This window comes from Sycon ciliatum, chromosome 4 (genome assembly GCF_964019385.1).
Source record: "Sycon ciliatum chromosome 4, ocSycCili1.1, whole genome shotgun sequence".
Lineage (NCBI taxonomy): Eukaryota > Metazoa > Porifera > Calcarea > Leucosolenida > Sycettidae > Sycon > Sycon ciliatum.
In genome coordinates, this window is record NC_088646.1 from 34,191,020 (window position 1) to 34,211,653 (window position 20,634).

Here is a 20,634-nt window from a genome sequence, read left to right on the forward strand (position 1 = left end):
CACGTGGCCCATGCGTAATATTGACGTCATTTGTCACAGCTTTTCGATCAGAACAAAAAGTAAACATTTCTGATTTGTACAATTCTGTGTTCGGTATTTTTAGGTCAGGATTTGTAGGAGAAGGTTTCTTCCTGCTCAGCGCCTGGAAGCTTTCCTCCGTTTGGTAGATATGTAAGCACAGACCAGAAATTATGCCCGCAAAGTGGATAACGGTCAGACCCACGTTGTCTGACCCGGTGCTGGATACTCTGAAAGCACTCAATTTCTCTCGGATGACCCCAGTTCAGGTGAGAAAAATTGAAGACGTCCACCTATCATTTAGCATTGAGTAGATAGATGAGCCATTCTTGCTTTACGAAAATGCTACCAAATACCTGCAAATAACAATACTTGATTTTGATTATCCATGCACACCACGTGCAGATGGTCACAGCACCAAATGTCATTGCTGGTGATCAAATCTAGTGCCACCGGGCAATCAACCAATATAGTCGAAAAATTAAGCCTATCATTACTCTCATCTTGTGAGCCCCTAAATCCTCATTAGTATGCACTGGAAGTGCTGATAGTCGTACGTCAGTCGTTTCAGACTGTTGCGAAACGTGCATGCCGATCCTCATGTTCATCCGCACATAAAACACAGGTTGGTTATAGTTCTGTTGAGTACGAACAGGACGACGGCATATTCTCCGGAGACAACAACGGACAACGGGAACAGGTTAGGTGGGAACGACATTTATTAGGGAAGACGAAGAGGCTCAGATGCAGACAAAGACGAACGGAACGACTACATTGCGGAAGAGGGAGACAAGAGAGTGAGACCAAGTGAGGGCGGCAAGATAAGGGGCCTGGGTAGCTATGGCAAATATGGGCGCGCAAGTAGCTACACAGGCCAACGGAACAAAAAGTGACAAAAGGAGACAAAAGGTGAGTACGAGGGCGCATACAGGCCAGCTTGGAAAGGTTGTACAACGTACGGGAGGAGGTACCTAACAGTTCGCTCGAAGGCCATTTATCAAGTCAAGCAATATACTGTATAGCAGGAAATTTTCGGACGGAATTTTTTTTTCGTACGATTTCGTACACGGCCTCTATTGTACTAAAATTAATTCCGCACTAAAAATTGTTCATGTGAAACTATGTACACTGTACATGCGTACTGCTTGCGAACACGTGCATTTAGCATGCAGCACTGTCTGAAAATAAAATCCGTATGAAAGGTGGAATTTTGGCTTTGTCCGAAACTAGAAAATATTTCCGTCCGAAAATTTCCTGCTATACAGTAGTCAAAAAATCAAGCCGGTCATTACTCTCAGCTTGTGAGCCTATTCCGTATCTGGACTAGCAGCCAGAAGCGAGTTGAAGGGAAAGATACTGTGTTTCTTCAGAATCTTTAAAAGTTCTATAGCGATAATCAGTGGCAATTGGCCACAAGGCCCAGCAAAGAGAGCAGTATTGTGAGTGATAGTTGTATTACAACGGGAGAAAAAACAAGTATGGGGAGCCCGCTCACTCGGATATGAGAGATACCAATGATTAGAGTGATGTTGCAGTGCTGCTTCTGTCCTGTGAGTCGTGGTTCGAATCCCGCCGGGGGTGTTTTTTTGCAATATAATAATACTGCATTTTTAGTAATTTTTTACATTTTAGGGGACTTTGTGCCATAGCGCTAATTTTCACGGAACGAAAATGTAAAAAAGATTGTAGTCATGTTACTTTGAGGGAACCTGGGTGCTAGCACACCGAGAATACGTGCAAGATCACACTGTTACACATAAGGTACTGTGGACATGGATACAGTCATGTCATAGACAGTTCTAGACTTCGGGCTCCAGCACAGTGAATGTCCCAGGGGTCTCTTGTTTGACTACTTGCAGTGCTGTGCGAGAGTCTGAAGTCTAAATTGTCTCCCCGGTATTCAGTGTGCTGTTTCAGTGTGTGCCATGATCGTTTGCGCCTACAGGATAACATACGTATGCGTAACAGTGTGATCTTGCACTTTTTCTCTGTATGCTAGCACTTTTACGTAGCGCACTACTTCTTTTTCACAGTAATTCTCTACGTAAAAGAGTGCTATGCACAAGTTCTAGCCATTCAGTACTTTCACAACCTTCACTAATGAGACCTGTATGATCGAGACTGCTGTATGGAAGAATTGATGCCATTATCCACGACAACTTGGAGCTGTGTTGCGGATGTGGTGAACGAGGTTTAGTTTCGTGAAAAGGATTGTTGATAATGTGTGACCCCTTGTGTTGCGGATTTGTATGCTACTCTTTTGTTTTCAAGCTCTGTGTTGTGTACTATGTGCTCTGTTGCCTGCAGGAGGCGACATTACCTCTTTTTCTAGCACATAAAGATGTAGCAGTTGAGGCGGTAAGACAGCTGACTGACTGTGTGGAGTATGTTTAAATCCGGTGACGTCATTGTGTGTGTGCTGTCGGTCCGCTTTTCCTAATGCAACCACTCGTATGTGTTGTGTTGGGCCTGCAAGCCACGCAGGAGTCCATCGCGGGACAAGACAAGGACTGGTTTATTTACAACGAGCATGCGCATATATGATACAGATGAGAGACAGACAGACAGACAGACAGACTGACAGACAGACAGACAGACATACAGAGACAGAGAAAGACACAGACAGACAGACAGATAGACAGACAGATACAGAGAGACAGATACAGAGAGACAGAGAGACAGAGAGAGAGACAGAGGGAGAGACAGAGACAGACAGACAGACAGACAGACAGACAGACAGACAGACAGGCAGGCAGGCAGGCAGGCAGGCAGACAGGCAGACAGACATACAGACAGACAATACGGAGAGAGAGAGAGAGAGACAATGCTGGGACAATCACTATACACTACAGTATGTACTCGAGCATCGGGTATAATTATTGGCCTTCTGACCCAGTCATAGTTCCATTCGACTGCAGAGCTGTTGTGAAGCTTCGGAGCGTGTTGATGTGGCCAGAACAGTTACATGTACAAAATTAGTCTCGAAACTGCCTTTGAAATCACTTCCCCAGTTTCTGGATATTCAAAGAGAATTTCTGGATTTCTGGAGTTATTGCCCAAAGTGAAGGAATCCCGTTAAAATCTTGGCCGCTATGGAAAGCCTAGGTCCCGGCATGAGTTGTCTTTTGTTTCTGATTGGCTGCTTCAGGTGACAGGCTCTGGAAAGACACTTGCATTTGTCATTCCACTTCTAGAGATTCTTTGCCGAAGGTGAGTCGATCGCCCTGTGCTAATCATAATCTGTCAATGGTTTGTGTACACATACATGTACATGAGGCCCGTTGATTTTATTTGTGATCCGGTTGGCCAATGTCATATTTGCTTGGCTGGACGAGGCTGTATTTGGTCAATGTTGCCGCTATCAGTTGTTTACAAACTCTTTGTGTTCGTTGTTATACTGTTGGCTTGTTGGTGGTTCTTTATGAATGTGAATTTCTTGCTCTGTTTCTTTGTTCTGCACCCAGAACTGAGCCATGGAAGAAGCATGATGTAAGTCCAATATTTGCGGACGGGTTTGATGCTGCTATTGTATTAGGTAGCATGCTGCTCATTGGCACTGGCTGTGTGTCTCATTGGCACTGGCTGTGTGTCTCATTGGCACTGACTGTATGCCTCATTGGTACTGACTGTATGCCTCATTGGCACTGACTGTGTGCCTCATTGGCACTGGCTGTATGCCTCATTGGTACTGACTGTATGTCTCATTGGTACTGACTGTATGTCTCATTGGCACTGCCTGTATGTCTCATTGGTACTGACTGTATGTCTCATTGGCACTGGCTGTATGCCTCGTTGGTACTGACTGTATGCCTCGTTGGTACTGACTGTTTGTCTCATTGGCACTGACTTTATGCCTCATTGGCACTGGCTGTATGCCTCATTGGTACTGACTGTATGTCTCAATGGTACTGACTGTATGTCTCATTGGTACTGACTGTATGTCTCATTGGTACTGACTGTATGCCTCGTTGGTACTGGCTGTATGTCTCATTGGTACTGACTGTTTGCCTCGTTGGTACTGGCTGTATTTCTCATTCTTACCCAGATTGGCTGCATCATCCTCACGCCGACTCGCGAGTTGGCCAACCAGATCTCCTCAGTTCTGTCATCCTTCTTGGAGCGCGTCCCTGGTCTCTGGTAAGGCCCCTCCCCTGCAGCTACTGTTAGTGCTGCTGACTCGTTGCTAGCCCTGCTGCCACTTCTGCTGCCTGGCCTCTGTGCTGCGACCATTTGTTTTCGAAGAATATTTTAAACTATATTTCAGAGAATTTGTGCTTCATTCCCAACTCATCACTATTTAGTTCTGAAATTTGTGCTTGTCAACTAAAATATTTCTCATCTTCAACTTCAAGTACTAGGAATTCATAATGGTATTTTGAGATTGTTTCTTGTGGCTGTCTTCCATGGTGAACAACACTTCATCCTGTTCTCTGTTTATGTCTTGTTTACAGCCAGCTGCTACTGCTTGGTGGAGGAGACCCGATGATTGATGTGAACCGCTTCAAGGAGAATGGGTATGTAGTTTGTGATGTGTGCAGCTTTCCCCTGCAGTGGTCTGTTTTTCGAATCTTTTCTGGTGTGGGTTTTGACCAACATGACCTGTGCGTATACACGCTTCATGGATGCTTCACACATGAGTTATGTGAATTGTGCGATTGTGTACACATGTGTGTGTGTGTGTGTGTGTGTGTGTGTGTGTGTGTGTGTGTGTGTGTGTGCGCGCATGCGCATGCGTGCGTGTGTGCGCGTGCGTGCGTGAGGGGTGGGGGCTCAATTGTGCTGTGTGTGTGGTTCTCTGTTGACGATGCGAAATGTATTTCTATATTATGTTTGTGTGTTGTACCTGCGCTAAGTAGACCCAACGAGGTCGAAGTAGCTACAATGTCGCTGTCTAGAAATTGACTATTGTACTGTGTCCTTGTGTGTGTATATGTGTGTGTGTGTTCGTGTGTGTGTGTGCGCTGCGTACTAATTGGTAGCGGCAACATTCTTGTGTGCACACCTGGCCGGCTTGAGGACATGCTGAAGCGCCGAGAAGAACCCAGCATGGCTGCGTATGTCAAGCAGCTGGTATGTCGACCCTCATTCATTTCTTCCCCATACTGTAAACCCCCTAATTTTAGCACACATAAACCAATAGCGAATTTAGCGAATCAGTCAAATTCGCTAAAGATAGGGGTCACGTTTTTTCTTCTTCATTTTGTTCCTACTAGTATCTGCACATGGGCTTGTTTGGGTTTTTGTGACAATGCAGGGGCCTGGCTGAAATGCCGTGTCACTTGTGTTTGGGTGTTGGCGTCAGAGACTTTGTGCGTTGTGTACATGTATCTAGACCAACAGCAAGTTGTTGCACCAATACTAGTATGGGGCTCTATACTCAGCGGTGTACGCATAGACAAATACATATGGACCTGGTGTTTTCTTGTATTTGGCTGGAGACATGCAGCTTTGGAATGATGAATTTCGAGTTGAACCCTTCCTATGCATGTGTAGAGCAACAGCTTCCTGGGCGATTGTGCAGCCCCTTGACCGTATTCACGTTTTCTCATTTGATGCAGAGCAGAACCTCCCCAATTCATTTTTTGTGCAAGACTTGGGCAGTGATAGGATTTGGTACCAGTGATGGAATTACAAAAGCCTCGTTGTGTGCAGAATAGAGAGGCACCTGAACCGACCAGTTGGAATCACGTCATGATGTGTTTCAAACCAGAACTTGTACTTTTCACCAGGGAGTAGTAAAATACCGGTATTTCAATACTCCCTGCTTTTCCCCATTTTGTTGTTTGATCGCAGGAAGTGCTGGTTTTGGATGAAGCGGATCGGTTGCTGGACATGGGCTTCTCAGCCAGGTAGGTGCAGGCTACTGCTGTATTGTTGTCCCTGTGTTCGCTGAAGTGTTGAACTGCCCTGCGTGCCCAGTCCAGTGTACATTGGTCACTTTTCGTAACACATCACTACCGGGTCAATCCGGGAATCACCTTCAGAATGCCATCAATGGGTTGAATGGATTTCCTGTAACTGCACACAAGCAGTGTGTGGTGAATTCTCATGCAAACCGAATACGATTTCTGTACACCATATTTTACTGATTCTTCTGCCCGGCCCTACTGGAAAACTATGTATACCTTAGGTAAAATCGACGCCCGAACAAAGCAGGAATCCATTCCAGTGCATGTACTTACTTCAAGAGATTCTTGTACTTGTACACCTGTTACTTGAGTAGATATTGTCCATATCACTACTTGGAAGTACTATGCAGAGCACTCTGTACAATGTGGTTCACGCTGGGTAAGTGTGACAGGCATAGGTGCATTGACATAGGCCATGTGGAAGTCATTACCATGACTGCATGAGCATTTATTCCTGCATGTATGTGTGTGTGTGTGTGTGTGTGTGTGTGTGTTTTGTTTTCTTTCTGTGCGCACAGCCTAAACAACATTCTTGGATACCTGCCCAAGCAGAGGCGGACGGTAAGTCTCAAACGCAGTCCTCGTTGCTTTCCTTAATCTTTTACCTGCCATGTGCTGGTATGCACTGATTCTATGGCTTCCATGCCCCGTGTGTACCCCGCACGGGCTACACACCTGATTGAAGTGTGCTTCTTGTCTTGTTGTGTCTTTGCTTCTTCACCATCACAATGGCAGAGTGTGAAATTATATCTCGTCAAATTGCTGTGTTAATTAATCTCATTGGATTGGCTTGGCTTTGTGCAGGGATTATTTTCAGCCACTATGACCAGCAATGTTCAGCAGCTGGTCCGGGCTGGCATGCGCAATCCCACGGAGATCACCATTCGGGAGAAGCCGACCAAGGAGGTACGTGTACATGTGCAATACTGTGGAGCAGCACTGGTCTATGTTTTCTACGTTTTCTTGCTGCGAGTTTTTTGTGTACTTCGTAGTGCAGTGTAGTTCCTCTCCGTTGACCTGTCCTCCACTACTACTCAGTACTAGTATTATGATTTGACATTCTGTGAATTTCCTGGTACTAGTAATCGTACGCTAGTACTCCTGATACCTCGCGTTTGTTGCAAATATTTCCACGGAAATGCCTACAGACGGTTGCTATAGTATATTGTGAGTGTTGAAACGAGCGGTTCTATAACGAGCGAGCTATCGAGCGATTTAGGCCCTCATCAGACTACGTACATAGAACATCCAGTACAAAATCACATAAAACCTAAAAGGCTACATTTTTCCACGCCTGCATTCAGACTACACATTTTACATGCAATATAGAATATACAGGCAACCTTTGGCTGTGTTTTCATGAGGCGTTTCAACCCGGGTCAGATTTCAACCCGCCATGTACACAACCTCACAAAGTGAATGGCGCGTTTACATGACGCATTGCGCTTGATCCGGGTTGAAATTTCGCCCCCGGTTGATTTCAACCCTCCCCTTGGGGGGAGGGTTGAAATCAACCTGGGTCAAAGATATCGTACTACGTACTTTTGTGCGTATCTCGCGCCAGGTTTGAACAGCACTGCACATGCAAATTTCGCGCGAAAGGATTCAACTGACCATACAGGACTCTAGAAGTGGAATTTTGGCGGCATATCAGTATTTGACCCGGGTCAACTGTCTTCATGTAAACGCTCACCTATTTTGTGTGTCGTACAGACTTTCAACCCGGGCTGAACTCGACCCGGGTTGAAATTTCTCATGTAAACACAGCCTTTGACCCTACACAATTGCGCAATGGGCCTGGGATGCATGAAAGCAGCGGACAGTCGTACCCGGGTACAAAGTTTGTACGACTGCCTGGTGAAAGTACGATAAATGCAGGAAAGTTGCCTTGTACAGGGGTTCGCACTCTGCCTGAAAGGATTGGGCAGCTTTTTAGGCTTCCCGCCAGATTCTTGTTGTTGTCTTGGAAACTTCTATGTAAATTTGACTTATAGGCTGTTTTGTACCTAGTCTGAAGAGCCTAGTCTGAAGAGGGCCTTACGAGTTTTCAGTGATGTGGTGGGCATGAGGATGATTTTTTATGATTTTTTATTAGCAATTTTGTTAACATTTTCAATTGATGTAAAAAAAAGAGAAGAAAACACATGAGAACGAGTTATGCAGCAACTATCCACGACTGTAATAAGATGATAAACAGTCAGAAAGTGCGATAATAGGGCACAAAACTGACAGGCTACTGAGACATTCAGCGACCATGTGTTTTCTTCTCTTTTTTACATTTATTACTGGCTCAGTATCCGAGTTAAAATTTTCAATTGAAAACTGACAAAGATGACTGCGCTGACTTTGTCTCAAATATTTGTTCCACGGCTTTGATCAGAAATGCCTCGGTGCCTCCTCAATACTGGCATGCAGAGGAGGCCAATACTTCAGATCCCGGGTAGTGCGGATCGAGGACTGCTGCTAACACGTACAGACTGTCAGAATCTAGACCGTTGAGCTTGAACCGGTGCTCAATGCGGTCGTGGAGGCGCTTCTTCAATGACGACACGGCTAATCGTCTTCATTATAGCCATTGTCATGATCATCAGCATTGATGCAGGCCGTTTTCAGGGAAGCTAGAAGAGGAAGATACCACGACAATGTGGAGTACTCCTCCCCGTCCAGATGCGTGGTTACCGAATCGACCTTGTGGAGACTGGACAGCAGCTGCTTGGCAGTCTCCCAGGAGATGGAGGGTAATTCCAGCTGCTTCCTATCCTTGTCACACATATCAGCAAGCAGCAGTTGGAGGGGAGACTGCAGCTCAACTAGCCTTGCCAACGTACGGTAGGAGCTGTTCCACCTGGTTGGTCAGTCCTGAATCACCTTCTTTGCCGGTCCTATGCCCAGTAGTGCCTGCTTCTCACCCAGCTGTGTGGCCTTCAATGCTGAATTATTGATGTGACCCACCTAACGGTGACAGCGTGCAAGTAAATTGCAGAGCTGCTTCTTGTCCAGAGCATCCTTGATGGCATTCTGGAGGCGGTGTGCAGCGCACACCAGATTTGCCCATTCCAAGTTCTCCCAGAGAATTCTGCCTGAAGGCACAGAAGACAGAAGCACCAGAAAAAAAGCAACATACTCGTATTAGCCCTTTGTCATGTCTAGATAATGTTCAGCACCCTATAATATACTTGAACAGTGCATGTTGACATGCCAATGAGGAATTTAGCCCCTGCACAACTAATGGTGACCGTTGCATCAAATATTCTCCTTCAGTGCACAGTTCACACTTAGTACAAGTCAATTATTATCAATACAGTATAACAATATTGTCACATCATGAATGGAGAAAGCTAGCATGCATACTGTGAACTAACCTGCCAGCTCAACTTTCACTGCTTCATCGTGCACAACCGCTACTACTTTCCAAGTTGGTATTGCAAATCGTGTCACAGCACCCTTGAGCTGCTGGCTGATGTTGACGCCAGTGTGCGATTCCGGAAAGTGGACAGTTTCGAGGACGGCAGATACGAGCTTCCAATTTTCATCAACAAAGTGGGCTGTTGTCGTCGCATACGCTTGTGTGGCCTTGGACGTCCATATGTCCGTCGTTAGAGCAACATAGTCTGCCTTGGCGACTAAGCCTTTCACTTCCTTCTCGCCATCATCGTGCTGCTTTGTCGTCGCATACGCTTGTGTGGCCTTGGACGTCCATATGTCCGTTGTTAGAGCAACATAGTCTGCCTTGGCGACTAAGCGTTTCACTTCCTTCTCGCCATCATCGTGCTGCTTTGTCGTCACATACGCTTGTGTGGCCTTGGATGTCCATATGTCCGTCGTTAGAGCAACATAGTCTGCCTTGGCGACTAAGCGTTTTACTTCCTTCTCGCCATCATCGTGCTGCTTTGTCGTCGCATACGCTTGTGTGGCCTTGGACGTCATGTCCGTCGTTAGAGCAACATAGTCTGCCTTGGCGACTAAGCGTTTCACTTCCTTCTCGCCATCGTCGTGCTGCTTTGTCGTCGCATATGCTTGTGTGGCCTTGGACGTCCATATGTCCGTCGTTAGAGCAACATAGTCTGCCTTGGCGGCTAAGCGTTTCACTTCCTTCTCGCCATCGTCGTGCTGCTCGCGCAGCAACGATGCTACATGTGTAGTGGATGGTATAACGTAGCCTGGTTCCAAGAGCTGAAGCAATTCCTACAGCCAATGGGATGCAAATAGATTGAGAAGCACAAATGTCAAATTCACTCCTTCCACACTAGTCGAGTCGTGACAAACATAATAAATTATGTTGCAAGAACTAACGAGTAATGATTCGTTCGAAAATTCTAGGAAATACTGATCACTATGCAACACATCAAGTCATCAACCGCTGAAATCAACAAGAACAACTGTGTCTCGCTCTTACCTGTAAAGCTTTGTACTTGACGAGACTGATCGGCCGACCGTCGAGCCAGGGCCAACGTGACAGCACACCTTTGACACCGATAATGGATATTTCAGTGATGTGTTTTACGAGTATAAGCCGCACTTTGAACACTCGAAATTCACCAAAAAAAGGGAGGGGGGGGGGGCGGGGTACGGCTTTTACTCCGATGATCAAATTAACGGTGATAAATAGGATAGGATAAATTGGAAGCGGAAGGATTTTTTCCAGCCATGCTGCGACCCACAGTTAATTGGGAACTCGTGGCCTGGCACGAGGGAAACATCGATGCAGCAAATGTAATTTCGGTCTTTGACCACTTTGTGGTGGGTCTGATCTACTCACCTCCCACCGCTTAGGAGCTGCATCTGCACCTTGATCCTAGAGGGTGGTGGCGGTCCTACGGATGCGGAAAACTCGGCTTCCAGCTAAGTCTCACGCGAATCGTGAAAAAGAAAGAAGAAGAAATAGGATATTATGTCTGTATTTCGTGGCGAAAATGGGGGGGGGGGGTGCGGCTTATACTTCGGAAAATACGGTATGCACTGCTGTCTTGTAGTCCATGCAAGCGGACAGTGACCCGGACACGGTGTTCTTCTGCATGTGCTTGTGCTTTGGTTTAGGCCAGTGGACGTGTCCCATCAAAGCTCTGTAACTATTATGCAGTAAGTTCAAGTTCTGTTGTCGTGCACACTTGTGGAATGGATGATCCTCACTAGATGTTGGTCCCATTCTAACAGTTTATGCATGTTTGGTTACACTACTCTTCTCACCCTAGCTGGGCTCTGTTTTGTGTGTGAAATGGGGATTTCCCCTAGTTCTCACGTGCCAGGCATCGAATCTTATGTACATTCCCACTTTGGCGATCTACAAAGCCATTACCAAATATTCTGTGGATGAACAAAGAAATTCAGGCAGATGAAGAGAAAGGCGCTGAAGCCATTCCCAGCCACATGGCGACTTCGCTGGGTACACAGCTTCATGTTGTCTCATTGTATGCATCTTTGAAATGACGCATTGCCAAGTGCATTGAGCACTCTGGAGCAGTCAATGTTCATCTTTAAAATTTTCAGGTTGCATAGTCTTCTGGACACGGATTTCAAGTGGTCGTGGACCGAAGAGTCGCACTGTTCCCCAATCAAACAGGCTCCGAAATCGGCCTTTTAGCACTCGAAGTGACTCACTGCACAGCTGGCTGGTTGCACGCAGTGACATCATTACCAGAATGAGGTACAATGCGTGTGCAAGTTCACTTGGGATTTACCGAACAAACGATATATCGCAGCGCCCTTGGACTAAAACCATTTTGACGCAGCGGACCCAACTCTACGGACCCCGAAGTTATGATTTTTCACTGGAATTTCCTGTGGGTACTGTGCAGTTGCACGCGTGTGCTCACCTCATTGACCTCATTGGCCTCGCTCGTTCCTCATTTCTTTTGTTCATTTGGCTTATGCGAAGACTAGCCAAGCTTGCTTGGTGATTTCAACGCGAACAAGCAGAATAATAATAATAATTATTATTATTATTATTATTTTTAAATAACTGTGCATAGCCAAGCTGTGTAGCTCTGCTCTGTGCTGGCTTTTAGTGATCTGCTTTCTGTTTGTTCCTCTCTAGACTTGCCCTCCTGCAGACAAGTTCTCTCATCTGCTTCACTTCCTGCGCCTGCATAAGGTATATACTTGCACAGCTACGCATGTGTGTGTGTGTGTTTGCATGTGCGTGTGTATGTGCGTGTGTATGTGCGTGTGTCTGTGTGCGTGTGTGTGTGTGTATGTGTGTGTGTGTGTGTGTGTGGGTATGCATATATGTATTCATGTACCGGTATGTGCCGACGTATGTACATATTCTGCACTCATCAAAGTCGCACAATAAACGTGGCAGTTGTGGAAGTCACGTTAAACCATGTCTACTGCAATCAATGCTTACGCACATATCGATGGTGCATGGTGCGATAGAAGGCTAGAAACACTAGTGTCACTAGTACCAGTACAATCGAGCATGACTTACTACTGAAGTGAATATACCAAAACCATATGGCTCAAACCTGAAAATAGGTTTGCAACTTATAATCGGGGAAATATGGTAGGCTAAACAGCTGAGAAAAAAATCAAAAAATTCAAAGCTGCTTGCTGCTGGTTCTGAAAGCCAATAACACCATTGGACGTGCCTTACTGCCTTGATCTTGTTTGGACAAACCAGCAGTGCATTTTTTTACTGTTTCCTGTATTTGTGTCTGTGCTCAGAGTGAAGGCAAGATACTTGTCTTCTTGAGTACGTGTGCTGCTGTTGATTACTTCACTCATCTGCTGACCAGGTATGTTTGATTATCCTTTTCGTGGCCGATCCTGGGATTGTACACTGAGGGTAGCTTTCACTGGCACCCCATTCAGTTATGAATCAGAATGTAATCTTGCTTGTTCCATGCTTGGCAATTGCGATATTGAGCTCGCCGCCAGTTTTCTTTTGTGTTTGTGCATGTGCCGAGTATAAATACTTACCTCTGTGTTTGCTGTTGCAGTCTAGTCAAGGATGTGGCCATTGAAGGCTTGCACGGCAAGAAGTCGTCTCGGCAACGTGTGTTTGATACGTTCAAGGACAGAGAAAAGTATGTGTCAGTGTGGAGTCGTGCACGCAGTTCACCCTTCTAAAAACTATGCATGTTGTCAAGCTATCCACTGGAGCTACATGTATTTGCAGTGTCTGATTGTAAGGGATGTCCTTTTTGTGCTTTGATATGCTGTAGTATTTATAGTGTGGCTACATTGCAATTGGAATTCAAATTGATTTTTGTCTCTCATTTTTACATTTCCCTTCTCCCATTCCCATCTTGTCATTCAATCTCTCACTCATTTACTGACTCATTCTCTCTTGCTCATTCTCTCTCTCTCTCTCTCTCTCTCTCCATTTTTCGTGTTCTGGTTTCGCTGGTGTCTGTCTGTTGGCTGCAGCGGTATTCTTGTCTGCACTGATGTACTGGCACGTGGTGTGGACATCCCCGTGGTACAGTGGGTCATCCAGTACGATCCACCCTCAGCAGCAAGGTACGATACTGAACCGGGCACGATAGACGACTTGGGCACGTGTGTGTGTGTGTGTGTGTGTGTGTGTGTGTGTGTGTGTGTGTGTGTGTGTGTGTGTGTGTGTGTGTGTGTGTGTGTGTGTGTGTGTGTGTGTGTGTGTGTGTGTGTGTGTGTGTGTGTGTGTGTGTGTGTGTGTGTGTGTGTGTGTGTGTGTGTGTGTGTGTGTGTGTGTGTGTGTGTGTGTGTGTGTGTGTGTGTGTGTGTGTGTGTGTGTGTGTGTGTGTGTGTGTGTGTGTGTGTGTGTGTGTGTGTGTGTGTGTGTGTGTGTGTGTGTGTGTGTGTGTGTGTGTGTGTGTGTGTGTGTGTGTGTGTGTGTGTGTGTGTGTGTGTGTGTGTGTGTGTGTGTGTGTGTGTGTGTGTGTGTGTGTGTGTGTGTGTGTGTGTGTGTGTGTGTGTGTGTGTGTGTGTGTGTGTGTGTGTGTGTGTGTGTGTGTGTGTGTGTGTGTGTGTGTGTGTGTGTGTGTGTGTGTGCAGGACAGTAAATAATTCCTCTTCTCGCGTAACTCCACACTCTGCTGTGGTGCGTGTGTATGTGTGTGCGTTGATGCTTGCATGCGTCTGTATGTTTACAGTGCATTTGTGCATCGCTGTGGTCGTACAGCACGGATCGGTCAAGAAGGTGAGTACCGGGTACATGTAATCATTGTCTTTGCACCATAATACTGGTACTTGCATGAGGTAGTCTGGCCGCCGCCTGAGATATTCTGGTATCTTCCTGAAAGGAACTAGCAGAGCATGTCTGCGTGTCGGAATTACCACTGGGGGCGCTTGGGCAGGTTTTGCATCTTGGGGAAATTTTTCTTTTTTACTTCCGGTTGTAGGTACATGTAACTTAGGCCTCGTTTACACGACAACGATTGAAAAACGTTTTTGTCAAAAACGTTTTCAAAAGAATACGCTTCCACAGATTTTGATAAGAGCGTTTACACGACAACGCTGAAAAACAATTCAAAAACGTTTCAAACGAAAAACGGCCTCCAAGTGTTTTTCAATCGTTTTCGTTCCGTTTCGTTCTCGTGTAAACGGCAAAAACGTTTTACTAGTACGAGCCTTGTACTCAAAACATGCCGCCGCCAGCCTGCGCCAGGCCAACTTTTTGCACGTGACCATTGCGCGCCGAAAAAAGTGTTGCAGTGTACACGATTATCGTTTTCGTGTAAACAGCAAAAACGTTTCGAAAACGATTGAAAAACGTTTTTCAATCGTTGTCGTGTAAATGAGGCCTTACTCTCGGCTTTGAAAATAGGGTTGTTGCACTCGGGTTTGTGAAGCTTCAGAAGTACGAAGTAAGTTTTCCCTGACAGGACCCCGGTCGCTGCACCTGATGACTAATGATCTCGGGAAAACTTTTACGTCAACGAAAATCCCGCCATGGGCCAAACTGAAGATGCACACAGTGGCACTCTTGTTTACATGTATGTACTCTTGGCTCAATCCTTCTTTTGTTCATGTTTTGTTTCGTGTCCAGGAAATGCCCTCTTGTTTCTTTTGCCTCTTACATTGAATTTCTGGGCATCAATCAGCAGGTCAGTGGGTTCGTACACTTGTTGACACTGGTATGGGCTTTCTAGTAGGGGTGAAACGGTTCCATGCTTTTCATGTTCGAGTACCCTAATGCCAGCATAGTTTCCCACGGGTCGGGTATCGGTTCCATGCACTCCATGCATTTGTGAAAATTATTTGTTAGACAACATTTCTGTGAGCAAGAACGAGACATCGGAGAGTCCATGTGCGAAGAAGATAATGACCAGGAGAACCCTTTGGAAGAGCGGTGATCGTAAGGTAAAGACATTTAAAATCTTGAGTTGACTTGACGTGTACATGTATTTGTACAAGAACGAGATTTTTCAAGTTTCGGTTCGAAATTTGACGGAACGGGTACCCGATTCTTTTCAGCTGGCGGTTCCAAAACCGGTTCCTTACCCGAACCGTTTCAATCCTACTTTCTAGAACTACTGAACTACAGTCCATTTCAAAACTATGGAGGCGTACCCAGGCAAAAACCGTTATGCCAGCATCTATACCACATAAAATCTGTGATCACTTTGTGCATACAGTCCATTCATCGGAAACTGGCCCGCTGGCTTTTGAAAGTCTGATTTGAGCCGAATTGAGGATCAAAAACCCACTTTAAATCTCAAAATCTGGGTTTTGGATCTGCTTCTCCATACATTTTGCCATGGTATACCTGTCCCAATTTTGTAAAACCTGGCCGAATTTCTATTTCCCTGTTCTTGGACTTTTCTGGCCTCAAATGTTGCAAGGAGTAATTGCACGGGTCACACAATGCAGGATGTACTCTTGGTTTCACGATATCTACAACTATGTGTGGGAGACACGAAAAAGTTAGGGTGCCAGTTTCCAATGAATGGACTGTAATTTTTTTCCAAATTGGGCGTCTGTTGAAATGTCGAAAGTTTGCTCCTTACTTAAGTTAGAACGGGGTTACTTTGTACACTGTGGGATCCCCTCACCAAGAACAGAAAAAGATTGAAACTTGACTCCAACGAAAGGCTTTGCTGACGTGAATTTGTGTTTCTTCAGCACCGTGGTTGTGAACCTGTGCTTTTCAGCACCTGTGCCTTACACTAGCCAAGTGTTCGTGTCTGGTGCAGACAGAGATAACGTTGATCATGCAGCAGTCCTGTGTCTACCTCCTCTCTCTGTCTCTCTCCCTCTGTCTCCCTCTCTCTGTCTCTCTCTCTCTCTCTCTCTCTCTCTCTCTCTCTCTCTCTCTCTCTCTCTCTCTCTCTCTCTCTCTCTCTCTCTCTCTCTTGCCTATGGATACCTTGTCTACACTTTTACAGATCACCCTCCAGAAAATGGAGTTAGACAGCGACATCTTTGCCGCAACGAACAAGATCCGTAAACTTGTGTGCCGTGATCGGTATGTCTTCATCTCGGCCCCTGTTTGTGTGTTTTCAACTCTGGAGCATGCAGTTGTTTTGTGGAACTTGCACAATTGGTGGTGTAGCTGGTACTTTGGCTGTATGGTTGACTACCTTCATTCCTTGATTCAGGTATAACTTCTGCCCGAAAATTTCCACTGCCTCCAGCCTAGGTCAACGTGATGGTGACCTAGGTAAGGAAATGCTGTGAAAACCGTATATTGACTGGGCAGTGAAGAAAGCAGTGATATAGTGCCTCGTAACTTCTGACTGCGCAGATGGAAAATACAGCCGGTTTGTCCATTTTTGTGCTGTGAGGGAGACATTCTACACCGATAATTCTTCATGTCTCGTCTGTCAGTGTAGTTATTATGTGCTGCTGTTTGGTTGTCAACTATCAATAGCCTATCGCAGCTGTGTATCACCATTTCTTTCCCTGCTCTTCTGTTTGCAGTCAGTTGATGGAGAAAGGCACGCGGGCGTTTGTAGCGTTCATTCAGTCCTACATGAAGCATGAGTGCAGTTTAATCTTCAAGCTCAAGGGTGAGGACGACTGCACATTTTGTTAGCATTGTTTGCCAGTGTACGCCCCTTGTATCTGACACGTGTAGTGCTGGTGTAAATGCATATGCATGTACTGGCTTAGAGGAGGCCTCCCTGTGGAGTTCGTCGTTGCCAGGAAAGTGCTGTGTCCACACTACATACTGTTTCCATCCTGTGGCTGTGTTGAGTTGCACAGCACCAATTCAACCCATTCACTTCACCCCTCACCGCTGACTTGTGCTGTGGACCTGAAGACAAGGCGCTGCCATGTTCCCTGGTAACGTGTGCAGTTACTTCAAAGTAGGTTTAGCCCAACTGCAGATTCATGTTCGTACTTGCAGTTGTGTAGCCCTGTAACAGAGTTTTATGTAATCGCTTGGTGCTCTTATGCTCAGATCTGGACATTGGCGCCCTGGCCACCAGCTTTGGTCTCTTGCGTTTGCCACGCATGCCAGAGCTACGCGGGAAGACCGTCACAGGGTTTGTGCAAGCCGATGTGGATATAGACTCCATCCGCTATGCGTAAGTCTACTTATTGTGCAATGAAAGGAATAGAAAGAAATGGAGTGTGTAAGACAGGGGAAAGAGAAAGGGATTAGTCTTGTTAGTGACAAGGTTGTTGCTGTAATTGCACTTTTGATGGTTGAGATCATCAATAGTCAACGTCGTTTCTCTTCATGAATTGACTTCTTACAGTGGTTGACAACAACATGGAGCTGCCCTTTCACAGAATTTCGATCTTTGTGACTTTTGGTGGTCTCCATCCCCTGTGTGTGAATGGCTGCAGGAATTCTGTCATGGAAGAAGCCAGGCAACGAAAACTGGAGCGTGCCAGAGAAGGTATGCTTGAATTGATCATTAGAGAGGTTTAGTCACTCGTGCCTGAAGGCAAACAAAACAAGGTCTACTCGTTTTAGTCACAATCTCGTCTTTTTGGACTTGAGAGGTTAAAAGTCTCTCGTTATGGTTCTTTAGTAAATCTTCACCACATGTTTTGGTAGGGCGTGTCCGGTATGGGGACATGATTTGGCTCTCATGCGGTCACACACGCGCACTCTTCAACAAACTGCGCAGACCCTGCTTCGTTGTAATGAAAAATTTTCACGAAACCCTGCCAAGGCTCATCCCTGGACCGGTTGGAAAACTCAGGTTTGCTTGCTTATCAACAAGTGACTTTAGTGCCAGCTCTGTACAACTGTTTTGCTTGTTCACTGCAAATTGCTGGTTGGTCACAAAGTTGGTATATTTGTTGTGTTGCTTTTCTTGAATTTTTGTAGCGGCAGCGGCGGCAGCACCTGGGGGGAAACGGAAACGATCGGTAAGGCGCCTTTCATTTGTGTTCCTGTGAGCATGCTTTCAACATGCCATGGTGTGTGCAGCTCTGGTCAATACAGCTTCATCTACTGATCGTTTTGCCTATTGCACTGCCTCTTTATGGTTCAAGATACCGCATATTCTGTCTTCTAAGTATTAGCACATGCCTCTCTTACAAGGGCATGCCGCATGTTGTAATTTCTTTGCTTTTCATTCAAAGTCACTTTGGTATGCAGTGCGCACTACGGAGGCTGGAGGTGCGGTGTATAGTATTGCTCGTATGTGTGGGGTTTGTGACAGTACATCCCTGTTACCAGTACTGCACTGAAACAGGTCTCCGTTAATCCAGCACCCTCGATTTCCGGTAGGATCTCGAACAAAACCGAACCATTGCCAGTATGACTTGTATACGTTTTACCATGTGACTGACGATGTCAAGCCGACATTTGCTGTCCAACTGTACAATGTGCATGTACTTTGGCACTACATGTACAATTGTCATGTACTTCATTCTTTTTTTATGCCCTGGCTATCCTATATACAGAGCTCTCAAGATGAAGCTTGGTCGAAGAAGAAAAAGAAGCTGGAGAAGAAGAGAGCGTCCGAAACTAGACAAGTTCGTCTTGGATTCCTCGACAAGGTATGTGCATGCATTGTCCTTACCTATCTGTGTGTATGAGTACATCAACAATGTTTGTTGTTGGCTTACTTTCCCAATAATGCTACTTGGTGCATTATTATGTCAGTTCAGATTTGGCCTGAATTGTCTTGAGCTTTGGTGACACATGTTTCACTGTTGATACTGCAGAAGGGCAAGGCACGCTGGAAAGACAGTGAGCTGGATGAGCTGCAAAGAGAAGCCTCCTTACTCAAGAAACTCAAGCGGGGAAAGGTGAGTCAGACACTACATGATGACTGCATCTATTGTAGGTTGCTAGCACATGTGTGTTGTTGCATCTAGTTAGCTCTGAGTCTCTGACTATCTTCATCATAATAACTAGTACCCAACTATTTGTGATTTTAGCTAGCTCTATCATACGACACATTCTTGGCCGATCCATGCCACTTCCACACCGCTGCGAGGACCCCAACTGAGATAACTACATGTATGGATATTGAGACCCAGCTGGGGTTTTTTCTCCTTCAGAACTCAACATTTGGAAGTTCCTCTTTTCTACTTCTACTTCGAAGTACTTGTGTAGACATACTGAAGTTTGGCCGTTGAAAGTCTAAAAAAGCTTGTCATCTTGACTGGCAAATCATGCCATTCACTTTGCGTTGTGTTTCATTGTTTGACTTTGTGTGCATTCAGATCACACAAGCCGAGTTTGATGAGCGGACAGCATGCGATGATGATCTCTAGAGTGCCGTGAGTTTGAAACACCGTCCTATCAGCACTACACTCGTACGAACTGACAATCTGGCCGGCAAATGCTGACTGTGCAGGATGTGTTCAGGCTGACGAAGCAAACATGTGACTCTTTCTATTTCCATGTTGAGGGAATTGTCATCGTCAGCTTGGAATTCCTTGCTGGTCCTGTTCACTTCTTGTACATGTACATACTCTCTGTATTATAGTTTAGCTATTGCACATAGGTGACGATTTGTACATATGACGTTGCAGATTCGTAGGCTTTCCTCTGTATTATAATGCAATGCGTGTACATGCAGTGCTAAATTATGTTCCTGCTTCCTGAAACACAGTGCGGGCTCGGCCTTTGTTCTGCACGTTCTCTGCTGAAAGTCAAACAGCATAATCCTTTCTTGTGAAATTCAGTGCTTTTGTCTGGTGTTGACATAATTATATCAGAATATTGAACAAAGTTGTTGACCGGTGTATGATCATCGAGGTTTGTTCGTGGCTGGTCAGTGGTTGCAAGTTCTGTACTTGTGTAGTGTCTGGCCTGGCAATGGCCACCATCAAAAAGGGGTTTTGTATATTTGTCACTGTGTTACGTGCAGTTGCACGTGTGAGTGTATAGCTCAAATCTGCAGACATAGACCTCTATCTTGGATGTAACAGAATATCTCTTTGCACTGGATGTGAAGTACTTTTCACCCTGCATATTCTTCTCCGGTTGTTTGGCCTCGGATCATACATAGTATATTATAGGGAAGTATTACAGTAGAATGTGTTTTTCCCCTTGTACTTTTTAGGTGTAGGTACCAGGAGCATAACCCTTGTATTCGGAGAGGTTGTGTACTCTTGATCAGGGAGTATTTTGCTACTCTCTGGCCCTGGCCCTGGGACCAGGGACTGGGAGGCTGCGCTGGGACCCTGACACTGGACAGTCGTACCAAGAGTACAGACAGTCATGTACATGACTGACTGTGCTCTTGGTCGTACACACAGCACATTATGCACTGTACAATAGTATCAAGAGTACATAACTACACAAGAGTGTGCAACTCCACGCATGGGATCTGGTTCATCGGAATTCCTAGTTCAACTGCATGGTGCG

General features: G+C 45.7%; 1 protein-coding gene across 1 annotated transcript; it reads left to right on the top strand.

Moving 5' to 3' along the window:
- Positions 1 to 75: 75 nt before the first annotated feature.
- LOC135815817 (ATP-dependent RNA helicase DDX55-like) lies at positions 76 to 20,009 on the top strand. The gene is given in 26 exon segments (XM_065329159.1): positions 76 to 287; positions 2,326 to 2,376; positions 3,167 to 3,228; positions 3,483 to 3,507; positions 4,064 to 4,155; positions 4,470 to 4,532; positions 4,998 to 5,088; positions 5,812 to 5,867; positions 6,446 to 6,488; positions 6,732 to 6,833; positions 10,965 to 11,006; positions 11,962 to 12,018; positions 12,591 to 12,661; positions 12,866 to 12,952; positions 13,296 to 13,388; positions 14,000 to 14,046; positions 14,896 to 14,916; positions 14,919 to 14,953; positions 16,235 to 16,314; positions 16,770 to 16,858; positions 17,254 to 17,380; positions 17,646 to 17,698; positions 18,136 to 18,176; positions 18,717 to 18,812; positions 18,981 to 19,064; positions 19,485 to 20,009. Coding segments are annotated over 26 exon segments (1,755 nt in total). The 5' UTR covers positions 76 to 191; the 3' UTR covers positions 19,536 to 20,009.
- Positions 20,010 to 20,634: the final 625 nt, after the last annotated feature.